Raw genomic sequence first — 24,436 nt, 5'->3', positions numbered from 1 at the left:
TAACAGCAGTAAATTGTTTCTTGTTTTATTAATCACTAAACTCAATCTTTTTAGATGCTGGGAAAAATCATCTTTACAAACAAAAGCAGTACAGAATCACAGAATAGTTGAGGTTGGAAGGGACCTCTGGAGGTCATCTTGTCCAACTCCCCTGCTCAAGCAGGACCACCTAGAGCAGGCTGCACAGGACCATGTCCAGATGGCTTTTGAATATCTCCCAAGCATGGAGACACCACAACCTCTCTAGGCAACCTGTTCAGTGCTCGGAAGTTGAGGAAGAAGCACTGGAGCTTTACTCAGAGTAAAGTTTGGGTTTTTAGCTTTGGTTTCGTATCTTAAGTGAAAAGCCATCAACTATATTAATGTTTCCAAAAGAGGGTGCAGTGCTGGAGAGGAGCTGACCTATGTGGACTGTGAAAAGGATATTCCCAGCCCATTTAATACAGCAGACAACTGGTAAATCCTAGTCTAAACCTTTCTGAAACCAGACTGGGTTTTGATTGTAGTAGGTAACAAAAGTTAGAAGCCGTAACAGTAGAGTACACCAGGAATCTTACGGTTTCTACTATTTGTTAAAGCATTCTTCCATATATAAAGAGAAAATTATCTGTAATGTTTACATAAATAGTAATGTGTACTTCTCAACGTGTGTGTGTATATATGCATGTTTTGTGTATATAAAAAGGCAAAGTATTGATGACTTACCTTCTTCCTAGTTTCAAAATCAGGGTCTTGAGTTTCTACCACTATAGTTTGTTGTGCCATAGGTTTTCATGTAAGAAAAGTGTAAAATAATGCATCCATACAAAAAATTGGACTTCAGAGGACTGGTCAGAGAAGAGGAGGAGGACAAGAAGCTCTCTTGTAGAAAGGCTGCTATGAAAAGGATTTTAATAGGCTTCATGGGTAGGAAACCTAAATGCATGTTTCTAACATTAAAACTAGCACAGAAGTTTTGTGGGTCAGAGAACACTTTAAAAAAAAAAGTGTATAAAATGTAGTCTGTTTCCCTTTTATTTGGTATTGGTACATTTAGTCAGACGTGCATGTAGTTGTGTCAGCAATTCAAGAAAGATCAGAAAAAGTGGAGAAGGGGGTAACGAGTCATAAGAATGAAAGACTGGAAAATAAATCTTACAGTGAAAGGACTGCAATCTCTTCAACAGATATGGCTTGATCATAGTCTTGAATATACATAAGCAACAGAAATTTGATAATGGATCAGATAACAGATAAAGACCTTGCATAAGTGGTACCAAATTCAGGCTAAAAATTCAGATTGGAATTGGTATTTGTCTAGCTTTATTAAAAAATCTGGAAAGAGTTACTGCAGGTTGTCCAGTGTTCTGTTCAGGAGCATGCTATTTTTCAATTGCGAGTTTAATGAATAAGTTGGTCAGGTCTATTTATTTTATTCATAGGTATATTTGTCTTGAGCCCGCTTTTCCCTTTCCTCTAGATCTAGTCACTTTATAGAAGAATGAATATGCTACTTTGATATGGCCTTACATGTTTAAATGCTTCATGGCTTGTATGATGCATACTGAAGGTGTAACTGTGCTTTAGCTTTCATTGTACTGTGATAGCATATGTTGCTGAAAGGCTTTTGTAGAGAAAAGAGGCTTAATTTTTGTTAATTGATTTTTTTTTAACTGATTTTTATTGTTGGCACACTTTTTATCATTTAGGACAAAAGGACTGAAAACTATTTACAGTAGCAGAAATAATAAACAGCAATACATTTCATATGAGTGTACATTATCAGGTTTGGGATGTCATTTGGATAGAAGACACTTGTGTGCTGATCCATTTATACAATTTATAGATGTAACGTGAACACATTTAAGAAAGCAGATCCCTGGAAAGTCTGTACTTCAAAGAATATTAAAGTGGGTATTTAAAACTTATTTTGCAGTATGTTGCAAAAAGTACGTTGAAGAGAACTTTTGTGTTGCTATGTCTTAGTTTTCAAAGATCAATTGTTCAAAAATACAGTAAATTCTTCAAAATAGTTATGTGTTTTCTGAACAATAAAAGGGCACAAATGATAACTTCCATTTTTATGTTCAACCTATGAAGCTTCTGTTGCAAAATCTGCCACATGTCTAGCTGATAGCAATTTTTTTAAAAATGTAGATGCTATTTAAAAATATTTCTGACTTTTTCTTAGTAGTAGAGACTTAAAGTTTATATAGTTTCATTTTAAATTTTATAGCAAGTTATGCGAGAATGGGTTTATAATTACTCTAAGGGTATGTGGTGGTGTTTCATCTTTAGTATCATCCTGTATTTGTCCTGTCCTTTACTGCAGCACTGAATAGGAAAGGCTGAAGAATCATTTTTCAATGATTTTTTGCTTTAAAAAAAAAAAAAAGAAAAGACAGTTTCTGTTATGATGTGACAGCAATAAATGTGCAATGAACTGCTTTTTTGTGGGTGTTAGACTTTATTGAAAGTCTGAGTATTTTTTATATAACCATCAAAATGATGTTTTTGATGGGGGCCATAACACCACCATGTGAATGGCTAGAGAGGGAGAGGAGCACCTGTTGACGAGCAATTGAGAACTAAAACATGACTGTCATGGAATTGCATTTGAAATGCGCATCCTGACCTTACATCTCTGCAGAGAAATGAACTGTCCTCGTAAGGCACGTAGTGGCCTCCAGTAGGTGGAAAGGAAAAGGACCAAACAGAATGGAGAAGAGAGCTTGCTGTTCTGTACTTTGTACCATCTATCAGAAAGTGGTTTTGTTCTGTCTCTGCTCTGAGAATTAGGTACTTCTGGAGCAAGCAAGGTCTCCAGTTGTGACAGATAAGGCATTTGTGGAGACTGTACCAGGCCAAATTGATGCAAAAAGCTAGAGATTCCACAAAACCCATTATACTGGTGTCCGCTTCAACATACACTTTGATGAACGCAGGTAGACATGAAAAGGTAGTGAATAGGAAAAACGTACGTGTAATGGAAACATCTAAACCAAACTCACGTGGCCAGGAACATGTCTGTCAAGTATGCCCGGCTATGCTCCCTTCCAGGCTGAAGAACGGGGGATTAGGTAAGGAAGTTGCCATTGCATTTTCACCCAGGTTTTCATACAGTGCAAAGCACTGCAGTGCACATCACAGCCCCTGGAGGAACTGTATGCTGGGACCAGAGTGAAATACAAGAACTGCACCGGTAACAAAAGCCGTGGAGGGGCTGTCACGTGGGGAGCGTCACTCACAAAGCCACTTGAGTCTGTGACTAAGGGGGGAATCGGGGAAATCTTCTGAAGGCGTAGGAATTAGGCCAAAGGTGCAGGAGTTTAAAGAGACTCCATTAACATTAAATAACTTTTAATTTTGTCCTTGCCTATCTGCTCACTTTGTCCATATCTGTATTTTTCTGTGTTCTTCCTGGCCTGAGCTCTTTCTAATTGGCTGGTTATGGTAAGTTGAATGGCTTTGACGTTTGCACGTCCCACCACACTAACTTGTAATGGTTGTTCCCAGGTGATGCTCCCCCATTTGTTTTGTTTCAGGGACACGTGTTCGTATTCTCCCAGCGTTTGCCCCTGCAGAGCAGCTCACTTCTGGGTCCTGTGGTCGCGTGAGCAAAAAAAAGGAAAACAACCATCATAAATCTATTGGTGAAAACTCTGGTTTTGCAGGTACTATGTACAGATCTCTTAAGCATGTAATTAAGACCAGAAACAAAATTTTGTACAGTAGGCTCTTTGAACCAAAAGTCCTGATGAAAATAGTACATATAATGGACACACTGTATGAAGTTTTAATTTCAACATGTAAAAAGCACCTACAGAAATTCACATTGCATAAGCAGACCTGCAATTTGAATCAGAAAATGCAGCATATCTTGATACAAAATATAAAAGTGAATTATAAAAATAATGTTACTTGCCCTCCAGTGGCATTCATTGCACTTCTCTCCATTTCATAGAAATCTTCCCTTGATTTCAGAAAAAACATGTTTTTCTTGATCCGTCATTTCAGCTCTGATCTTGGCACACTGAAGTGAATCAGAATTGGATCTGACCAGCAAACTGTCAGTATGGAAGTGACTACTGTAATAAAACTGCTTTTGCAACAAAGCAATTGTGTATGTCAAGAAGCTGTGTTTTTAAAAGGTCTATATAAGCCTATAGAACATTTCTGAGTTCTGGAGCAAGCCTTTCTGGTAAGAAACACGCTGAAACATGATTATGCTTTTATCTGAAAGGTAGTTTTAAGAACCAGTAACACCTTGTCCTGAAGTATACACACTTTGCTATCACTTTGAGTTGTGAATTAATATTTATAACGAAGTATCAGAAATAAAGGGATTTTTACTTTTCTGGTACCAGAGAATGCTTTTGTAAGTGCATGAAGATAGTCTATGAAGTTTTTTACTTCTTTAAATCCACTTTAATTACATTTGGCAATATCCTACGCTTCCCTCCGTAAATTTATAGTTTATACGTACTTCAAGACTGCTCCAGGAAGACCAAAAGACCACTGCCAAAACATAGAAAAGGGGGCAAATCTCACAGAGATTCATCCTTCGGACTTTTACAAGCCTGTGTGGTTCACATCATCAGGCTGCTCTGTGGAGAGGTCATCGCAGGAGCAGAACCTTTTGTTTTAAGCTGGTTTGTGGAGGATATACTGGATGTTCAACTCTTCACGTTGTCTATGGCTGGGAATTTTACTCAAAGGTACTCTTCATATGTGCTAGCACCAGCGGGAGTCCTACATAGAGAAGGCTGTGGCTATTTTTTAGCAACAGATTAGTCAGCTAATTTAGCTAACACAATAATGAAAGGCACTGGAATGTGTGGAGGCTTTTCTAACTGGAAACTACTGCTGGTCTACAGGGACTGCTTTGGTGGTGGACTATCTGGGGGCGAAGGATTCCTAGCATCATATAGATTAAATAACTTTTTTTTTGATGACTATAGTAAAAGAAGGAATTCTGTTTCTTGGGAATGCAGAGGTTTCACATCTCCCGTATTTCTTTTAATATTGATTTAGATGGGAGCCAGAGCAAGCACTGGATGATCTGACAAGAACTGCTGTTAACTGCCTTTGTAAAACCCAAACCTGAATTCTTTACCTATGCCAAAGTTTACCTATGCCAAAGTCTTATTCAGCTCTTTCTTGAAATGATGATTTGCCACCTTTGTTTCGTAAAGCCGCTGTTTTCTGCAGCACACAATATTCAAAGTTAGTTGCCTCTGAAAATCTGAAAAAATCAGGTAATAGGCTGTCAGCTAGATCAAAACAGCAAATGACATTTCAGAGACGGGAACAAGGAAACTGATATGTTCACAGATGCAAACAAGGTTGCTGATGCTCTCATTGAAATGCATCATCTGCCAAAGGAAACCATCTTTATGAATATTTTTGGCAGTGTGATTGATATTTTATACTTTCCTCTAAGACTGTGCAGATACAGATAGGCAGTGATGAGTTAGAAGACATTATTGATCAGAGACCGTCTCTAGAGAGATGACATGGTTCTGCTGCTATGTAATTATCTGTCCTGGTTTCGGCTGGGATAATTTCCTTCCTAGTAGCTGGTACAGTGCTGTGTTTTGGATTTAGGATGAGAATAATGTTGATAACACACTGATGTTTTAGTTGTTGCTAAGCAGTGCTTACACTAGTCAAGGACTTTCCAGCTTCCCATGCTCTACCGACTGAGAAGGTTGGAGGTGCACAAGAAGCTGGGAGGGGGCACAGCCAAGACAGCTGACCCAAACTGGCCAAAGGGACATTCCATACCATGGGACGTCATGCTCAGTACATAAACTGGGGGGGAGTGGGCCGGGGGGCAGCAACTGCTGCTCAGGGACCGGCTGGGCATCGGTCGGCAGGTGGTGAGCCATTGCATTGTGCATCACTTATTTTGTATATTCTTTTATCATTATTATTATTTTCCCTTCCTTTTCTGTCCTATTAAACTGTCTTTATCTCAACCCACGCATTTTACTTTTTTTCCCCTGATTCTCTCCCCCATCCCGCTGGGGGTGGGGAGTGAGCAAACGGCTGTGTGGCGTTTAGCTGCCTGCTGGGTTAAACCACAACATTATCTTAGCTCCTTATTGGTAATGATACTCAATGGATTTTGCCAAGAATAAAAGTGTAAAAGAATGACTACCATGCCATTTCATAGACTGGCACCAGCACAAGACAAGAGGTGATGTTTTTAGAACGCTTGGGGACTCAAAATGACTTATAAAATAATTGAGAAACACACGCCAAGGAGCAGACAACATAATTAGAGTTCACTCTGCACTCCAAGTAAATAGACCAAAATCACCTGACCTTCATTTAAAAAATGCCAGATTTCTCATTTGTCTCTTAATTCTTTCACCTTGTGCATATACATTTCGGTATCATCACATGCTGAAATTCAATATTCTTCTGTGATCTCCTGCCTTCTTTGGGCCGCAGGGTGGATGCCTGTGGGGGTAGGAAGAAAAATACTTATACAACCACAGATGTGTTTTTTTATGCTTTTCAATGCAGAAACCATTTAAAAACATTTTTGTATGCAACAGGTATAACACAGCCCTTTTTTGACTAATACTCCCAAGGCAGTGTTAGCAATGCATCCTCAGTATGTGGGAATTCACGAGAAGGGGCAGAGGTTGGTCAGTGATGGGAAACAGAAGCAGCTGGTGGAACATGGCCCCCAGCCCTGGATGACTTTCCTCATCATGTATCGCAAGAAATCCTCCACTTGCAGTACAAGGGGATGGAACATTTTGTGTAAGGGTGAACGAGGTGAACCATTGGGTAACTCTGAAACAGCAACTTCTGTGTTGTTCAGTGGTAGCATAAAGCGCAGAAATGTTGCCAGAAATATTCCTGTGATATTGAAAATGTTTTTTTTTTTGTGGTGTTTTAAGACCTTTTCTACCACTATTGCTATTCCTTCGTAATTGTTTTGAATTGTGTGGGAATATAAATGAAGGGGAAGGATTTTGGTTTATCCTTCGTAGTGACTGCAGCTGACTCTTACACACTGTTTCGGGCTGATCCCAGCTCTCGTGCCTGCCATCACAACAATAAGACTCTTGCAAACCAGTGGTTTTGCTCAGCCAAGCAGGGTTCACAGGCTGGCTACCCAGCTGGGTTGGTATTACAGAGATGGGCAAAATGACTGTAGTCTCCTGGCTGACTCCATCCCAGTTTGAAGCCCTGGACAAGCACAGAGGAGCTATTTAATTTACTCTGCTCTCGGAGAAATACACGCTCCAAACATGTTGCCCATTTAGCCACGGACTGTTTCATTCATAATTAGGTGGGATACTGCTGAAGAGAAGTAAGATTAGAATGAGATAAAAAGATCATTATAAACGTGAAATAAATAGTTTCAGGAGCGTGAAAACCAATGAACCTTGTTTTCCCCGTGGACCTGGGTATTGAACTGCACGCTTGTGTGAATTCTCTGATGGCTAATAAGGTTGGAGTTCATCAAGTCCCTTTCTCCCAGAGAAGAGGGATGGATTAACAGGAGCTTTGTCCTCTGCTCAGCTGCCTGCTTTGTTGAAACTTGTGAGAATGTATTATCTCACAGATCCTTACTGTTCTGTTATCTTTTGGTTGAAATTGCCAATGGATTCTAATATTATTGGGAGACTCCCACATAAGCAAACACACACAGAGTGACAGTAGAAGCTCATATCTTCGGGAAACCTAGCTAAAAAGGACTTCCAGCACAAGTTTCTTTAAATAATCTATTCAAACTCACAAACTGCATGAAACAGTGGCACAAATTGTAAGGGGGTTTAGCAATAGGACCTTATCTATGCTGAGCTTGAAGTCTGGTTCCTATGGGCAGGCAAGCTCACTACTAAAATACAACAGTGATGGAGCTTAGCATTACAGTGTTATTCATCTTTATTGCTTAAAGCCAGCCAAATGACTCCAACCTACTGATGGGAAGAGGTTGCCTTTCTTTTGTGCTCAGTAATTCCTAGTTCCAGATGGCAATGTACATGGGTAACCTGTAAATAGCCACATTTTTCCATCCACTGCCTTTTCCTTGCTGCCAAGCTATTGCTCTCAAGTGAGAAAAGTTTTCTTCTTTTTTTCTAAAAGTAGTGGAAAGAGGGAAAACATGCTGGTTATGGTTATACGCTCTGTTCCCAAGTTTTGGTTTTAATTCTCTTTTGAGGCTTCGAAAGAGGTTTTAGTTTAAATCCAATGTGACTTGCAAGCTCGTATGCCAAGTTCTCATTTCTTTACCAGAGTTAGTGGTTAAATGTGCGGATAGGAGCTCGGTGGGAGGCAGGAGATGCTGGCTCTGGGCTAAGATACTGCCAATCTGCAGTAAGTGGCTCTTGCCTCTGTATGTGGTGTAGTTATTAGCCCCTGCTGCAAGACTTTGTGCCGAGAGCTGGCAGATGTTTCCTCACTCAGGATCGTGGCTTCCAGCTCTCGACGCAGCCAGGCCTTGCTGAGTGCCGTTCAAAACTGGCAGCAGGGCTGGGGTTTGTATCGGTCACCTGTGTTGAAGGACTCCTGCTGCATGAGAGTGGACCCTGCTATTTTGGAACATGCCATTCTGAAGGAGTTTTGCGTTTGCACTGCTCTTGGTTTGTTAATGGCCCTTTCTCTGCTCCATACCCTTTTTTTTGCTTGGAACTGTATAATGTAACTGCTTTTAGCCCATGTGCCTAACATCTGTGCATGAACTAGATGGATGATCCATAAGCTAGCAACTATGTGTATGCAGATGTTAGGAGTCTACAAGAAAAAATGCTGAAGACCAGTACAGCTGATCTTTGCTCTTGTAATAGAAGGCAAGGGATCCTTTTCTATTACCTAAATTTTTGTTTCAATATCACGTTGGATGTTGGGTCTTCCTAAATGTCCACTGCAGCTGTAAGGAGGGCTTGTAATGTCTCCACACCACTGGAACAGCTGGGTTAAATTACTGACCTGTGGTCTGTCTGTGAATATCTTTGGGAAATCAGGTAATGCGAAAACATGGGTCACTAGCAGTTTTTTTTTCACAGAGTATTTTACACTACAAATCTGCAGGATGTATTGCTTGCTTTGAATTTATTTCTGCCTATAACCACAAAGCTAGCAAGTTCACTGGCTTGTAGACTTATTCTATTTGTAAAGTCCGGTGCCAGTTTGTTGAATTCAAAACCGTTTAATGGGGTGTGTATTTGGAAGGGACAGCACATATGGCCCTACTGCTGTCTCCCTCCTGGGGCTATTTTTTGCAGTTATGGAAAGTTCAGTTTGCTTAGCATGCAAGACTTCCATATGTTCTGTGTATTGTTTATTTTATGATACCAAAATATTGTTAGTTGCCACTAAAATATTCTCGATCTAAACATTGTTTAAATTTGCCTAAAAATTAATCAAAATGTCCTGTGTGGGATGATGTGTGGTAGTTCTTATTTTGGTTGCCGATATGGTGCAAATGTTGAAAAATTATTTGGAGTTGTTTTAGGGTGGGGATAGGCATGCAAGTTGTACCCTATTCAGAAGAGCCATTTGACTGAATTAATACGTATCCTGAATCATCTCAAATTGTACCTAGTGGCTGATTAATGTGGTAAAATTGTGCGACTCTTCAATAGACTGGAGGCTAAAGGTTGTAGCAGAGAAGAGGCAGCTGAGAAGACCACCTTTGTGCTCCATTGAACTTGGGATGAGACTGGGACTTTGGAGCCCACAGAAAAACCAATAGTCTCAAGGACCCTCCTAGAGTAGCAACGTCAAATGCCTGTTTTTCAGTCTTTTATTTTTTTATAAAGAGTACATTAAAGCTATCCCCTTTCTTGTTTGGTGATTTATCATTTGAGACTGTTTCTGCAGAAGCCTGCTGCTCAAAGAGAAGGGGCAGCAGGTCCTGATCTGTTAGGAGGTTGAGGTCTCGCAGGATGTGACAAACGTTAACGTGTAGGAGTGTTTCTTGTATTATTACATTCTGCTTAAAAAGTTGTAATGTCAACTGGTGATAAGGTCATCAGTTGACCTTACTGCCAGGCAACGAGGAACGGGTGAAGAAGCTTTCCACATCGCTCATTTGTATTCCCTAGTAACTCCTAACTGCGGGTATTGCTGCCTACTGTCCTGATCAATGTTTCTTTCTGTACCAGCTGGCATTGATAACAATCATCTCAGTACCTACACAGACTCTGTTGGCTTGTATAGCTTGACTCTCCTAAAAGTATGAAACACTTTCAATACAAAATAAAATTTAACTGGTAATAGTTCTGCTTCAATAAAATGCTATGTTAGGCAACATAGTATAAGCGCTGTTAGGAAAAAAATAGCGATAGAGAAGGGAAATGGGTTTCATACAGCTAGATGACTGACCTATTGCTCCTCAGCTGCATGCAGCTTGCTAGCACTTCGCCTGCAGCTGTGTTTGTGTCAGGCAATAAGCAGCCGGGTGGGGAGAGGCAGCTCCTCAGGAGCAGTGTACCCAACATAACCGGTGTGCCGTAAGACTCAGCTGTATCTCCTGTTTCTCAGCGGACTAAGGAAATCTGTAGGAAACCACGTGCAGAACTCTCCTCAGATCTGTTCCCAGACATCTGCCAACTTTTGGGAGAATGTGTTGCAATTACCAGCCACAGGAAACCTGGGAGTCAAGAAAAGTAGCCGCTCTTGGGCTGGCGTATCCCTCAGTAGTTGCTTCCAGGAATGAACACGTGTTTGTTTTCGACTTTTTAATACAAAATTACAGATGGCACAATTGTTCTCATCAATTTAAACTTTGCTACTTTGTGGAAATAAAAAAATTCCAGTTAGACCCAATCTGTGGATTCCTTAGTTGGAAACTCAGTGGGATTTGTCTCTGCTGCTGTTTCTTTCTTTTGAAGATCCCTGCCTCTCTGAAAATGTGAGTTGACTTACATCTCCTTGAGTGATACTTCTCACAGACACTATGGAAATACTTTCTAGTATAACTATTAACTTTGAAATGATGCATGATGTAATAGTTATAATCCTTCAAATTTCTTTACACTCTAAATGCTGAAAGGCTGTGACATGACTACTACTTTGAGTTGTTTTACTGTCCTGTTTCGAAGCATGCTGCTGTGGGAATACAGTAGGACTAATTTTTATTCCACTTAAAAAAAAGATTAAAGCCGGTACAGAAAGGTCATGGGTGATGCACAAACTCTGTAAAAATCGAGATATAGCATTTTTGCTGAAGATGCTTTTTAAGAGCAGATCTGTACTATTCTGATCTGAATGTAGTGATGCTGGATTTGTTGGGGGTTTTTTTGGTTTTTGGTTTTTTTTTTTTTTTTTGAAAGCTTAAATCTAGAACTATTTAATGGCTGGGTATCTTACCTTGAACATGTAACATTATGGCTACTGCAGTTCTTCAGAGTTAACAAAATTGAGAAGGAAAAGAAACAAGTCTAATTATGTTAGTCTATGGTAACGTTATTGCATAAATTAGTGGACATAATACAGCCAGTAAACAACATTGAAAAGAATAAATGTGATGGGAAAGACCATTCTGGACCACTTGTCTATCGAGTTAACATCAGTCAAATCAGGGATTTTAACTTTGATCTGGGATGCCCTTCTTCGTAAGCGTCCTTTTTTATGAAGCCTGTGCCTGTCCAAAGCACTCCTACTGTAGAGGTCTCTGCTGGAAGTGGCTCTTCTGTACTGCAGGTTGGCACTGTCGTACGTGTACGTGGTGGCTCGGGGGTCACCGTGGCTCGTGAACACGTCTGAGCTGCTGACATCATTTCGTATTTCAAGTGGGCTAAGAAGCATGTTTCCATGGGGATCAACCTGTGTCAAGGAAGGAATGTGAATTAGACAAGTTCCTCAGCCAGCCCAAGGTGTCTCCCAGATGGACAGGTACGTTCCGGCTCTACTGCCAAGGTGCTCCTGGGGCTGCAGTGACAGTTGTGTCTTGTATAGCATCAACGGAAGTGAAAATACACTTTCCTGACTGGTGTGAAATTATCTGTTAGGTATCTAAATATCTTCCATTCTGACCCAGCTCTTGGTCTGGGACCTTTTCATTCAGTTAGTTATCTCATCCCCTGTAAAGTAAAAGTTTTCTAATTTTATCGTTAACCTGGATCATGGTCTTTGTGAAATACTGAGTTTTAATGTCTGGTGACCTGACACCCAAAGCTTTCATGTACTCAAGGTGAAAAAAATATATCGCTGTCTCTGTCAATTTTATACAGTTTTAGTGCTGTAGGTTAGTTTCAAGGACAGTTTTGTAACAATGGGTTCATCATATGAGGAACATATAGGTACATGTGAATTTTATCAGTTATTGTAATATGCTTGTGATGAGAATTAATTTTGGAGAATTACTATATTGCAGAGATGGAAATCCCTACTCCCCAGAGCATACCATTAACTTGCTCACGTGCAGATAGAATAATCCATTTTACTCAATGAAACCTCGCATTCAGTTGCATCTTTGTATGTTGGTACCAGAAGCAGTTGTTTCAAATATGTTTATCACTTGCTTTATTTATGCTGTTAGTTAGTCACGGCACTGTTTTAAGTACCTGAACAAAGAACTGGAAACTGCAACTGGTATGTACATGTCTGGAGCAAACAATATATATATATTAATATAAAATATTTTAATATCATTACCTTCATTATATATGAATGTAATTAGCACAGCACCACATCTACACGTCTTTTAAATACCTCCAGGGATGGGGACTCAACCTTTTCGCTCTATTTTTCTACATGTTTGTAGTAAAACCTCTTTTAGGAAAAGTTTTTTGGTGTTTCCAGGATGACCTGACTTCTCTCAACCTTTTCACTCATCTTTATTTTTCTACATGTTTGTAGAAAAACATCTTTTAGGAAAAGTTTTTTGGTGTTTCCAGGATGACTCCTGACTTCTCCATAAAGACTTCCTAGATGGTTCAAATTCCCAGATATTTAAACATCCACTGTAGCTCATATGAGGGAAATACACATCAGGACACAGACCTCTTAAGTGAGACTTCAAAGACTTCGCCTTGAGGCTTGAGTATTAAAATTGTTTTTTGTAAACTGTGGCGTTTGACCTACCTCAAATATATTACAATCTCTACCATGGCTGTCTGGGGATGCCTTTATATGAAGGAAAAAAAAAATTACTTATTGACAATATCTAGTCTTGTGAAGCACCAGTGGTATGCAATGCTTTGTTTGCACTCTGAGCTTTATATTTTTAGCAAGATATAGCAGAGCTAGGAAATGGTATAATAATCTGCAGCACATTTGAAGTATGTTCAAGAAAAAACTCCAAGCAGAGGACACGGTGAAATCCAGTCTCTGGGGGCTGCCGCAGAGGAAAGCTGGAAGCCAGAGAAAGCCTTGGTTCCACCTGGCAGCGTGGAAGATGTTCCTTCCCTTTGCCGGAAGGAGAAAATGTTGCATGATGACTGCTGGCGTATTTACGCTGTGCCAGACTAAGCACTTACTAACTGAAAACAAAGAAGTGAAGGGGCTATTTGTACAAAAGCCACCCAGGAGAGCTGTGGGGAAAAAAAGTCTTCTAAATGGAGTAATAAGTCACCACAGATAGAAAATGCAGTAGTCAGGTTTAGCAACTGATTCCGTACACTCTGAAATGAGCATTCAGTGGGAACATCCCAGTTCCCACCACTGTTTTGGTGGGAAAAGCTCATATTCTGGGTTAGAGAGGCCAGCTGGTCACAAACCAGTATGGTGTTTGCAATCTGTACTTGAGATATGGGCTACCCAGTTTATACTTGTTAGGCCAAGTCTTCAGATTTAAGCAGAAGGAAGATCTAAGCTAGGGTTTCCTACTATCCAGAGGACTGCCATAACTATGGGACTATTCATTACTCCTAAGTTCTGACATTCTCTGTGCAAAAAGCAATGACCTCAGAGTTGTCTCCATGTAAAAAGAGAATTTTTTTTTAATTCTCAGTTTTGATAAGTCAACCTTTTCTTCCCAGTTTTATGAAATAGCTCTTTGAGCTGTCTTTGACTACATAATCTAAAGTTTAAGCTAATTGACTTTAGTGTTATAATAGTAGTAACAGTAGTGCAAGCATCATTAAGCAGTTATTATGGCTCCTCTTTTGTGAAGACAACTCATAACTGCCTACAATCTAAAGTGGTTCATAGGGATGTTTCTTAAATTAATATGCCCTGACAGTTTATTATAAGCCAAGCAGCGTATGAATTCCTGCTTTAAGTGTTATGAACGAACCTGTTATATTTTAAAATGAGTTTTCTTTAAATCATTTTAGGCGGGATGATTTGTATACGTCATGAAGCAATTCAGTCTTTGAATTGCAGTCTTTGCAATTCAGAGCAAAGGGCCTTAAACTGATCTTGAATAAATTAACTCAGAGAAGTATAAAAGCTCTTCTTATGTACCTGGGTCAAATTCTCTGCTTGTGCAACATGAAGCTGGACTAATAGTTAATTTCCCACATTGTTAAGAACCCTTTCAGAATTTATTGAAGTTCACTCCACAATATTCTTAAAACTTGTGCAGCTGAGGAGTTACTGAAGCATAGGAGTTCTACAAATTCCCGTAGAAATCTGGAAAACATACAAATTGTTAAGGGATCCCCAAAAGAGACTTGTTGTTAGTTTTGTTTATGTTAATGTTAGAATGAATTAACAGCAAATATGTGCACAGTAAAAGCTGTAAATTTTCTGTCTTAAAATCTTTTCTCCCTTACTTAATATGAGGTTACCTGGGGCTTGCTGATGGTCCTGTGCTGTAGGAAGCCTGTGCATTAGAAACAGCTAGCAGGCTTCAAGTAATTCCACCCCATGTCTCAGTGAGGAGGCTCTTTCCCCACATCAGGTACGTACTGCAGTTTTACACAGTCTTTGACACATTTGCATCAGATGGCATGACAAAAAATGGGAATGGAAGAGACAAGGCTCTGTCTACTCAGTTTTCTGGCCCACTAGCTGGCTGCCTGCTTAGGAGTAGAGTATCTTAGTCCCATCCTTAGGTAGGAAAGATTAGCCATATCAAGCCCAGAGTAGTTCTTCCTTGCTTGGATATAACACATTTATCCTTTCAAATACCACCTTGTTGTTCTTTAAACAGAATGCCCTATATTTTATTACATAAACTGACCATTGCTCAGGCGAAAACAGGATTTCTTGCTTACAGATATTCTGAGCCTAAATGTGTGTTTGCATCAACATATACACTTTGCCTTGTTTGTACAATGCATAAATTTTGCCTAAAGTTGTAGAAAGCTGAAGAATTGTTATTTTTTTTGTCTTTTGAACATACCATGAAGAATATGTGAGGAGGATGTCAAAGCATCTAAAGCTGACGTTGTGTTAGTCATCTGGTATAATTATCAAAGTCTAAATATTCTTCAGAAGCATGTGTATGGTGATGCTTCTTGTAATGAGATTTGTATCTATATTGAGTGTGTATCTACATTGAGTTTATGGATTTTTAATTCTTTGTTTGCACTGGAACTACCTAAAGCCTAAATCAGCACAGGTACATATATATGAATCTTCATCAGTGATGGAAAAGCCTTGATGTGTGCTCAGAAAACATCGTAAAAAGTAATAATAATCTGGCTTGTATGTTTACTTAGAAAATGTTTTTCCTCCTTAGGAACATCAAACAATATTGTGTAAGTCTAAAATAGTTAAAGTAATAAAAAACCCCCAAAACAACAGTCCTGTGTTGACCACATAAAAAGTAGCCAGTCAGTTCTAGGGGAAGAGCATGTTGGCATTCCTTGACAGAGGATGGGTCTCAAATGCTTAGTGTTGTCTGGAATGGGTTTTTCCCTACCTACTTTTTTTACGATAACTGTTGGGAGAAAAAAGGTAAGAACTTTTGTTTTGTCTCAATACAAAAACATCTTTTCTTTCTCTTAAGATGAAAGATTCAGGGCCACGTTACTCATACAAACTATCTTGTTGGAACAAATGCAGCAGTGTTATCACAATCTGATCTGCAAAGAAACAGGTTATGCTCAGCAGGGATATACTTATTCAGCTGTGGATTTACTTGAATGTTAAGGTAGTTGTGTTGTTATGTGCTCCCTCCTCTTTCTCCTTCCAGTAGCCACTGTACTGGAAAATTGTATGTTTTCCTTGGAGTCTGTGGCTGGTCTCTGGCTTTCCATCCCAGGTGTTTTGTGGTTCACAGAAGGTTTGAAAGGAAGGTGTGATGCTGTGCAGAACTGGGGAGCAAGAGACCATCTATCACCTGCCTTGTGTTGCCATTTATGAACCCCTTGATGGCTCAGCCCCTTTCCCACTCACATTATGATTGCATCCTACCTCTTCCTTATGCTTAAGAGACATCTTCTGTGTAATGATTATTCACATTATAACTGTCTGGGGAAACAGCAGCAGCTGCATGCATAGACTATCTAAATATTTTCTTGCTGGGTAGTTTGTCCTATTTATCCATAATTACAGTGGTTTCCTCAGTGACATCTAGCTTCGACAAATGGACAAGGAGATATAAACAGTCTTTATGCTTTATTTAGAGAAACAGAAAGCTTGTTTACTACAAATTAATATTTTTTTGCATATTAAAGATTAAAATGGCATAAACTGTGAAACTGGAGGCTTTGTTTCCACCTTCTTCAGTCTGTAGAGCAAGGAACAGCCACATATGAAACAGCGGTATGGTTTCATTTTCCATCTGGTCTTCTCTATACTGTGTTGATATCGTGGTCAGTTTGCTGAGTGTTGCTCACGTCTAACGCTTTTGTTATCTGGTGAACGAATTTGAACTCTTTTAGTCATGGGAGTTGTATGTCAGATGGGAATGAGCAATATCTTCACCTGGCACAAAGAGAGGAAGCACTGTTACATATCTTCTATTGGCTATAGGTCCCTGTATGGATAAGTGGTATGGGTCAAGAGTAAAAGGGGAAAAAATATCCTATAGCTGTATATACTTACAGCTGTACTTCTTTTGTGCTCCAAAAAAACTTTCCCCTGCTGTGGTAGAGACATCATAATAACAGTGAAAAATCTCAAAACATGATGGAGAGGGGCTGGGAGTTGTCTTCAATAGAGATCACATAACCTTACTGTGTCCCACTGCTCCAGTCATGTGCATTCTTCCTGCTGAAGACAGAAATATGGCTGTTGGACATCAGCATTTCCATGCTGAGTGAAATGAATGCTCACAAGGTCCCACATCAATGTGTCTCCAGTGGGATAACAAAATCCACACACGTGTGTGTCTATGTGTATGTGTATATATATATGTATCTAAAATCACAAACTTGCGCTGTACAGGCAGAAAGCAGTTTGTTCACTTAAAGCATTCTCAGTCTCCGAATGAAATTGCAGTCTAAAGTGTGAACACTTACAAATCCTGGTACAAAGCCTGTATGCCCTCTGTTTTCTGTCAGAAAAATGCTGGTGTATGCACGTGGTGCTCTGAAAAGTTCAAGTGTGGTTGTAAAAACTTTCCATCCTATTCTGAGTACTGGTCTCAGCGTAATCTTTGCCAGTGTAACATTTAGACAAAAGCTTTTAGTCATGAATTAGGACTTTTTGTTAGTTAAGCAAACTCTCCAAATATGTAGGAAAAAGAGCTTACCTTCACTCTTATCCTTTACACTTTCTCATCCTTTACTCAGTTCAGTGCACTGGGGGCCATGTAGCCAAGGCTGACCTCTGAAGAAGTGTTGCTTCCTTCTTCATCATGAACCCTTGCTGTGCTTCTTCTCACCTAGGCTGGGTTATCTCAGGAGCTGTTGAGGTGGCTGGTCAGAGCTTGTGGGTTTTGCTGGGTTTTTTCCCTTCCCTATCTTCCGTAGAAATAGACAGACAGTGTCTGCGCACAACAATCTGTAATGGGATGGCTTATCTCCTCTGCTCTGTGGAGGACAATACTTTGCGGGACCTTGGAGACTGCCTGAACTGAATTTGTGCACCCACACAAATTGTAATAAAGCCAGACTGCCTGAACTGAATTTGTGCACCCACTGTAATAAAGCATCTCCTACACATTGGGACAGGAGGTGAATGCGGGTAAGGACTTCTAGTGCTCAGGAGTTCACTGAGACTGAGGACATGAGGACTCTGTTAATGATGTTTAGATGTAGTGGTGTGGCTGCTGGGACACAAGACACACAACTCTAATATTATAATATTAGAACTAATAAAATATCACAGAGTTTCTGAAATGCACTTCCTGATACGTATGTGAAATTGCAACCGTCCATCCAGCTAAAGTCGTACCTGTTAAGAGTTTTATGTGTCGATCTCATTCTTCAAGCTGAACAGAGGGCTCAAATATAGTTTTGTCCAAATGTTATCACCTCAGGCCACAACAGTACAGAAGTTTATAGGACAGTCTGGGTAAGATCTCATTAATACTTGGATGTAATATATTGTAAGAAAAGCAGAGAACAGAAGAAAATTTTTGGCTCATTAGGATATGTATTTTCCTCTGAGTCAGACTGGGCCAAATACACCTGAGGGAAGTGTTTATTTCTGAAAAACTGGGAAAAAATGGAACATGTTTATAGAAGTTTGCAAGTGCTCAGTGATGTACTGCTAAATTAAACTTTTCCCTGTTAAAAAAATGTCCATAGTATTACTTCCTTGAGTTTGTCTGGCTTGTTTTTTAAGAGGGGTAGCTGTGGTCTGCTTGAATTTAGCCTGAGGGAAAAATCCTGACAGTTGTGAAAGCTGTTATAACCTAGCAGCATCCTCCTTGTGTTCCTGGAAGCTCAGTGGTGTGGGCTTCATTCAGGACTCACTGAAGCAACAGTGTCTGTCTTTGCTTTCTATTTTTTGTGAAGTTTCTGTGTGTAAAGAGGAACTATATAATAAACATTTCTTCTATACCACCTTCTATAGCAAAGAAATACACAGTTGAAATGGTAAATGTTTAACTTCCTTGTACCCCTTGTATTTCTTCTGTGCTGCAAAGAAATGCTTGTTTTGAATATTCATTTGCATTTTCTGTAGTTTCTTCCTCTGTTTTCAGTTGAAGACGGAACAAACCGTATGTTGCTGTAACCTCCTTAAAATATGACTTTTCTCTAGACAATCTTAAATGCTTTTGCATGTGTGTTCAGACTGCATTTATCTCTATCATCATATACATCAACATTGTCACAGCAGAAATAACATTTGAAAAGTTAGCTTGAACATTTTACCTGGACTCTATTTGTTTCCAGCCTGCTCTTCTCGCCTGTAGCATGTCCTGCCCTGCCTGCTGCCTTTTTTTGACGTTGGGGTCCTTTCCCAAAGAATATGTAGTTTACAAAGGCATATTCCAGCAAGGCCAGGAACACAAACACAAAGCATCCCATCAGGTAAATATCTATTGCCTTGACATAGGGAATCTTTGGCAAGGTCTCCCTGAGGTGGGTGCTGATGGTGGTCATGGTCAGCACAGTTGTGATTCCTGCGAAAGGAAGAAAGAGACATTGACTAACAAGACAGGGAAGGAGATCTGAGCGTGAAAGGCATAATGGCAGCATTGTCCAGCTACCATGCACTTCTCACGCAGATGGCTTAATTATGTGATCAGATTCTTAACAGCCAAGGGAATGCGTTTTGCAGGACTGGAAAGGAAGATATCCTTGCAGGCCTGCTGGTGGCACCTTCCTTGGCTTTCCACGCAACGGAGGGTGAAAGAAATAGCCTTGAAAAGCCCAGGCTATCTTGGTACACCTTGCCTTAATTTTTACAATAATTCAGCTAGGGAACGTGGTGTTAGCTGACCTGGATAGCAAAGAGTTGATCACCGTTCTTTCTATGTGAGGAAATGCTTCTCACTTTATTTACAGCAGTAGCCCTGCTTGACCCCGTAGGGTGGCTTGCATTGCTCTGGGGAACTGGAATAAGTATCTAGCTTTTGACTGAAAACAGAGGATTGAAAGGAGAAAGGGAAGCTGTGTGATAAAGTCATCTTTGATGAAGAGAAAGTGATATATATGCTTGTACCAAAACAGCTTTTCCTGTTAAAGGGGTGCCTGCAAGTAAAGCATTTCCATCTCATTGTGTTATCCATCACTGCATGATTCTTTCTTTTTTTGTGTGCGTGTGTTTTGTTTTAGCTGGATGAAATTATCTTTTAGTCTGCTTTAATCACAGGTCATTAATGCATCTAGATAATAGCTCTAGGCACAGGTGTAATGAGTTGAATTTACAGAGAGGTGGGACAAAATAGAGGTGGGACAAAATGGCTTTCTGGCATTAGCATTTGAAAAGCATATGTGCCTTAAAGCGCAGATGGTGGCAGAAGATCTTGGTTCTTATGGAAAGTTGTAGGAAGGAACATGGTACGGGAAATAACAAACTATGTAGGTAAAACAGGTTTATTTGGTGTAAGCTGGTATATCTCCACTGATGTCAGTAGGATCTTGTGTATTCATTCCAGCCACACATCTGGCCTGAGAGGATGCTTTTTAACATCAATGAAATGTTGTTGCAGCACAGTGTAGATACCCTTAGATACCTGAATTAGACCTTTACGCTTCAGTTTGGAAGCAAGATACTTTTGGCCTGATCCAAAGACCATTATGGCAACTGGAAGTCAGTCAGGATCCCAACCTGACTGCAGAGCAAGGACTTCAGATGTAGGCAAGGTGACACCTGCCTGCCTTCCTGACAACGAAGACCCTACACTGCATGTCTAAGATCACAATTAATGCTGCTGCAATCAGCTGTATGGATTTGGTACTACTTGCATTCAAAGGCAACGAGTATCTATGTAGTTCAGTGATTTTGAAAAGAAGTTACCTAGAGCAACTCTGGCTGCAGAGGCATCATAATTGATCCAAAAAGATACCCACGACAGAATTGTGATCAGCGTGGAAGGCATATAGGTTTGCAAAATGAAGTATCCAATATTTCTTTTAAGCCGGAAGCTAAGTGATAGTCGAGGATATGCTCCTGAAAGAAAGAAGTCATATAATGACTAATGCCTAACAAAAGTTAGACACTGATATTTCTGGGTTGGGGAAGAGGGGGAGCTTTTTTAACTAGCCAGTGCTTACCTGTTGTAAATTCCACTCTCTTTGATACCATCTTATAATCAACGATAGAAAATTGGGGGAGCTCGATGTTATTAACTCCCGTTACTGCCGACTCTCCTCCATTCCAGTAAAATTCAATATCATCAGTAGTGTATCCATCTGAAACAGAGGCACTTATTGATTATTGATTTTTCTTTTTGTTTTATTACTTGGCTTAAACAGTGGAGGGGGGGGTGGAGGGGGCCGCCGTTTATTAGGCAGTCAGCCTTCTTAACAGTTGCGGTTGAAGTGGAGGGAGCTGCCGTTAATCAGGAATTCAGCCTTCTGTTGTGTGACATTTCTGTTATACAGAAGCCACGTAGCCTCCTCTGTACACAGGGGAGGCTTCTAGGTGTGGAATGGGAGAAGACAGAAAACAAGGACAGAATTTAAGATTAAAGATCAATTTTTAGCTAGCCCTAATACTACTACTTTTTGTTCAGGCTTGAGTTGCTCAGTTTACCAACAGGCTGATATAACATCAGCAAAACTTTTAAACTCTCTAGGAGGAGCTCTGACAGTAAAACCAGGTTCAGTTGCCAGCTTTGCATTTGATTTCCTATGCAGGCTGTGACAAAATACAGAGTTCGGAGCCAGTGGAGGCAAAGATGATTCTAGAAGAATTCAGGTGCCTGTACTGTTACCTGACAATGTCTGTTGGAGCTGTAGGTATCCCTTTGATATTCATGCAGCATTTTATATTTTAATTAGACCATGCCATCTTTGATCTTCTGTTATCACAGAACTATTTCCTATTGACTTCAAAACTAGCACGTTTCTTCTCTTTCCTTTTAACAGTGATGTTGATTATTTACCATTTAATTAAAAATTAAGTTGCCATTCTACCACTGGGAATGTTAACATTATTGTTACCATTTTCAGAAACATTTTGATTAAACTCAAAAATGACTGAGTTTCAAAAAAATCTCACAATTGATGACATTTTTTAACTAATATTTAAACTGGTTCCAATTTATTGCATTTTACTACTTTCTCCAGATATCTACCAAAGGCGAGAACAACATCTCATCTATTTTTAGACTTTTCCTTCAGGTGTTAGATTTAATCAGGTTTAACTCATATAACACAGATCAAATAAAAACATGTGTTTGAACTCAAAGCTTTAGAGAACTTGACAGTAGTTTTGCCAGCTGAACCAACCATAGCATCAGAAGCCTCTACAGTGTTAGGAACTTATCCTTTCGTATGCACCAGTAATGCAGTTTCTAGCTAGGGACATTAGTCCTGAGACGTCTTTTCTTATGATAGTGCCTGGTAATAACCTCATCTCTGGAAGGCTGACCGCATGCAGAACGGGTCCGTAGTTTCCCTGGTGACAATCAGAGAAGCTCTCACAACTTGCTGCCGGGCTCAAGGGACTGCTTGGAAAGTCTGCAGTTATTGAACAGCTATCTTTTGATGCAAACACACAGTGACGGGCTGAACAAGGTTAAGTGGTCACATATCTTATTTGTGAACTGCTCAGTGCCATGGTTTGCTAACTATCTGAATTGCTCTTGAAACTGTACTAACCTGTGCAATATGGATTGCTGCTGTTTGCTTAAAACTTCTGCGCTTCCCATTAGTTATGCTATTTTTTTTTAAATGAACCACCCTGGGGTTGTCACACAGGGCTCTCTGCATGGCTGGTTTTCATGCCTTCCAGTTAGGAGCCAAGAGCTTTTCATTGACTTCAGTAGCTGCTTTAAAGGCATTGCACACAAACCACAGGGCCAACATGAGCCACATGTAGGATGTAATACAGAATGATTGAAGAAGGGAATGAAGACTGCTAAGTCTGTTTAAAAGGCCAAGACTAAGACTGTCAGGGAAGCATTAACTTCATTTTCTTGCAAATCTGTATTATAAAAAAGTCTCTCTTGAAAGTCTGCCCTTTTTAAATAAGATGCAGCAAAATAGAGGAAATGGTAAGCTGTCACCTCATACTGAAAGGGTATTGATTATCTGTAGACCTGACACCATACAAACATCCTCTACATGAGGTAGCAGTCATAGCCATTTCTTTGTCTTTAGGGGCTAGAATTAGAAAGAAGAAAGGTGCAGCACTACCCAGAAGTTTCACCGGTACTTGCTGCAAAGTCCCAGGTGAAGGTTTAGGTGTGAGAATCCTGGATTCTGCTTCAGGGTTTGGAAGAAAACGGTGAACCTGATTCTTCTGTTCTGTGCCATCATCAGCTGGGGCCCTTTTCACACCCCTCCCTCCAGTTTTGCTCCAATTGTTCTGCTTCCTCGGCCGGTGCACGCTGGGACCCAGGGCAGAGAAAAGAACAGTTTCCAGTGCTCAGCAAATCTTGACTTTATTCACTGTCTCCTTAAGCAGCCTCTGCCAGCCTCTCTGCAGTTTCTCCACCTTCTTGACAAAAGAGTGAATCGTTTGGGCACCTTACTGCAGATAAAATTCCCTTCCCCAAAGGAGAATTATTGTAGATTTAGTTGTTAAAACCAAACTGGTACCAGATAGACACGTGGGATATCACAGGGCAGATTTCAAAAGGAAAACAGGCACACCTTCCTACAGAAGGATCGCACCATGTTATTGGTACATGGTGCCAATGGTGATGCTGGACCTTCGCAAAAACAGATTACGGGAGTTTTGTGATGTAGACAAATGTGTTTTTCATGAGTCTTGGAAAGGTTTCTATGGCTACTAAATGAAAGGTAGAACTACAAGGTTATAAAGTCGATTGACCAAAAGCAAGAACCTTGCATGGAAGATTTCAGCTGATGACAAGCCATCACTGCTGGCAGGCCATGTCTTTAACCCTTACAAACTTAAAAATTGCTTCCAAATACTACAAAAAATGGATCTAGTGTGAGCTACTGCTGTTTCTGATATGCTGATTTGTTCCTTGAATTTACTTTGGTTAAAGCTGGGGGAAATTATGAGAAAGGGATAGTCACGTTTTTCAGTCAGGAGCATTCACATTTGTTAGCTCTCTTTTTAGAAGAGTAGTTGAGCAGGAACATCTTCCTATGGTTTTGTATAGAGAGAACCTCAGTACAATCATGATTGCCGTGACAGTCATTGTAATAACTCTGCTAGACACTAACAAGGTGTAAAGTCTCCCCAGGCAGTCCGTTCCCTGGCGTGATATGATTTTTGTTGTTTGATGCCCTTCATTACGTGCTTCGCACATTGTTCTAGGTGTGCGAGAAGCGTTGCTTTCACGGCTGACGATGACTCAGGGATGCAGGGCTTGGAGGCTCCACAGGCGTTGACGTGGCTTTTCGCTTTCCAAACTAGCAAACTCGGGAGGACCACAGCCGGCTGCAGTTTAAAGGCTGGAACCGATCTCAGCTCTGAACAGAGCTGGCAGAGGACAGATCACTCCTCCTTTTCGAAGTGGATGGCGCCTTCAAGTGAGGAGCGGCAGTGATGTAAATTAACGTTCGGTTTGGCGCCCCCGGCCCCGCCTGTCCGCCCCCCCCCGCCCGGCGGC

The 24,436-nt window shown here is 40.3% G+C and overlaps 1 protein-coding gene across 2 annotated transcripts in view; it reads right to left on the bottom strand.

The window, feature by feature from the left end:
• Positions 1-11,427: 11,427 nt before the first annotated feature.
• The window catches only part of GABRB1 (gamma-aminobutyric acid type A receptor beta1 subunit), a 65,721-nt gene continuing 52,712 nt past the window's right edge, over positions 11,428-24,436 (bottom strand). The window contains exons 3-7 of one of the 2 annotated variants that reach the window (XM_009283588.1): positions 20,958-21,095; positions 20,701-20,853; positions 19,110-19,360; positions 16,258-16,263; positions 11,428-11,775 (exon numbers count right to left, since the gene is read on the bottom strand). In XM_009283588.1, coding sequence (XP_009281863.1) covers positions 11,428-11,775; positions 16,258-16,263; positions 19,110-19,360; positions 20,701-20,853; positions 20,958-21,095 — 896 coding nt within the window. The remainder of the gene's footprint in view (positions 11,776-16,257; positions 16,264-19,109; positions 19,361-20,700; positions 20,854-20,957; positions 21,096-24,436) is intronic. The other variant, XM_009283589.1, reaches the window with a different exon arrangement.

This window comes from Aptenodytes forsteri, unplaced genomic scaffold (genome assembly GCF_000699145.1).
Source record: "Aptenodytes forsteri isolate BGI_AS27 unplaced genomic scaffold, ASM69914v1 Scaffold102, whole genome shotgun sequence".
NCBI lineage: Eukaryota > Metazoa > Chordata > Aves > Sphenisciformes > Spheniscidae > Aptenodytes > Aptenodytes forsteri.
The sequence above is the reverse complement of the archived record's forward strand: the minus strand, read 5'-3'. Positions and strand labels throughout refer to the sequence as shown.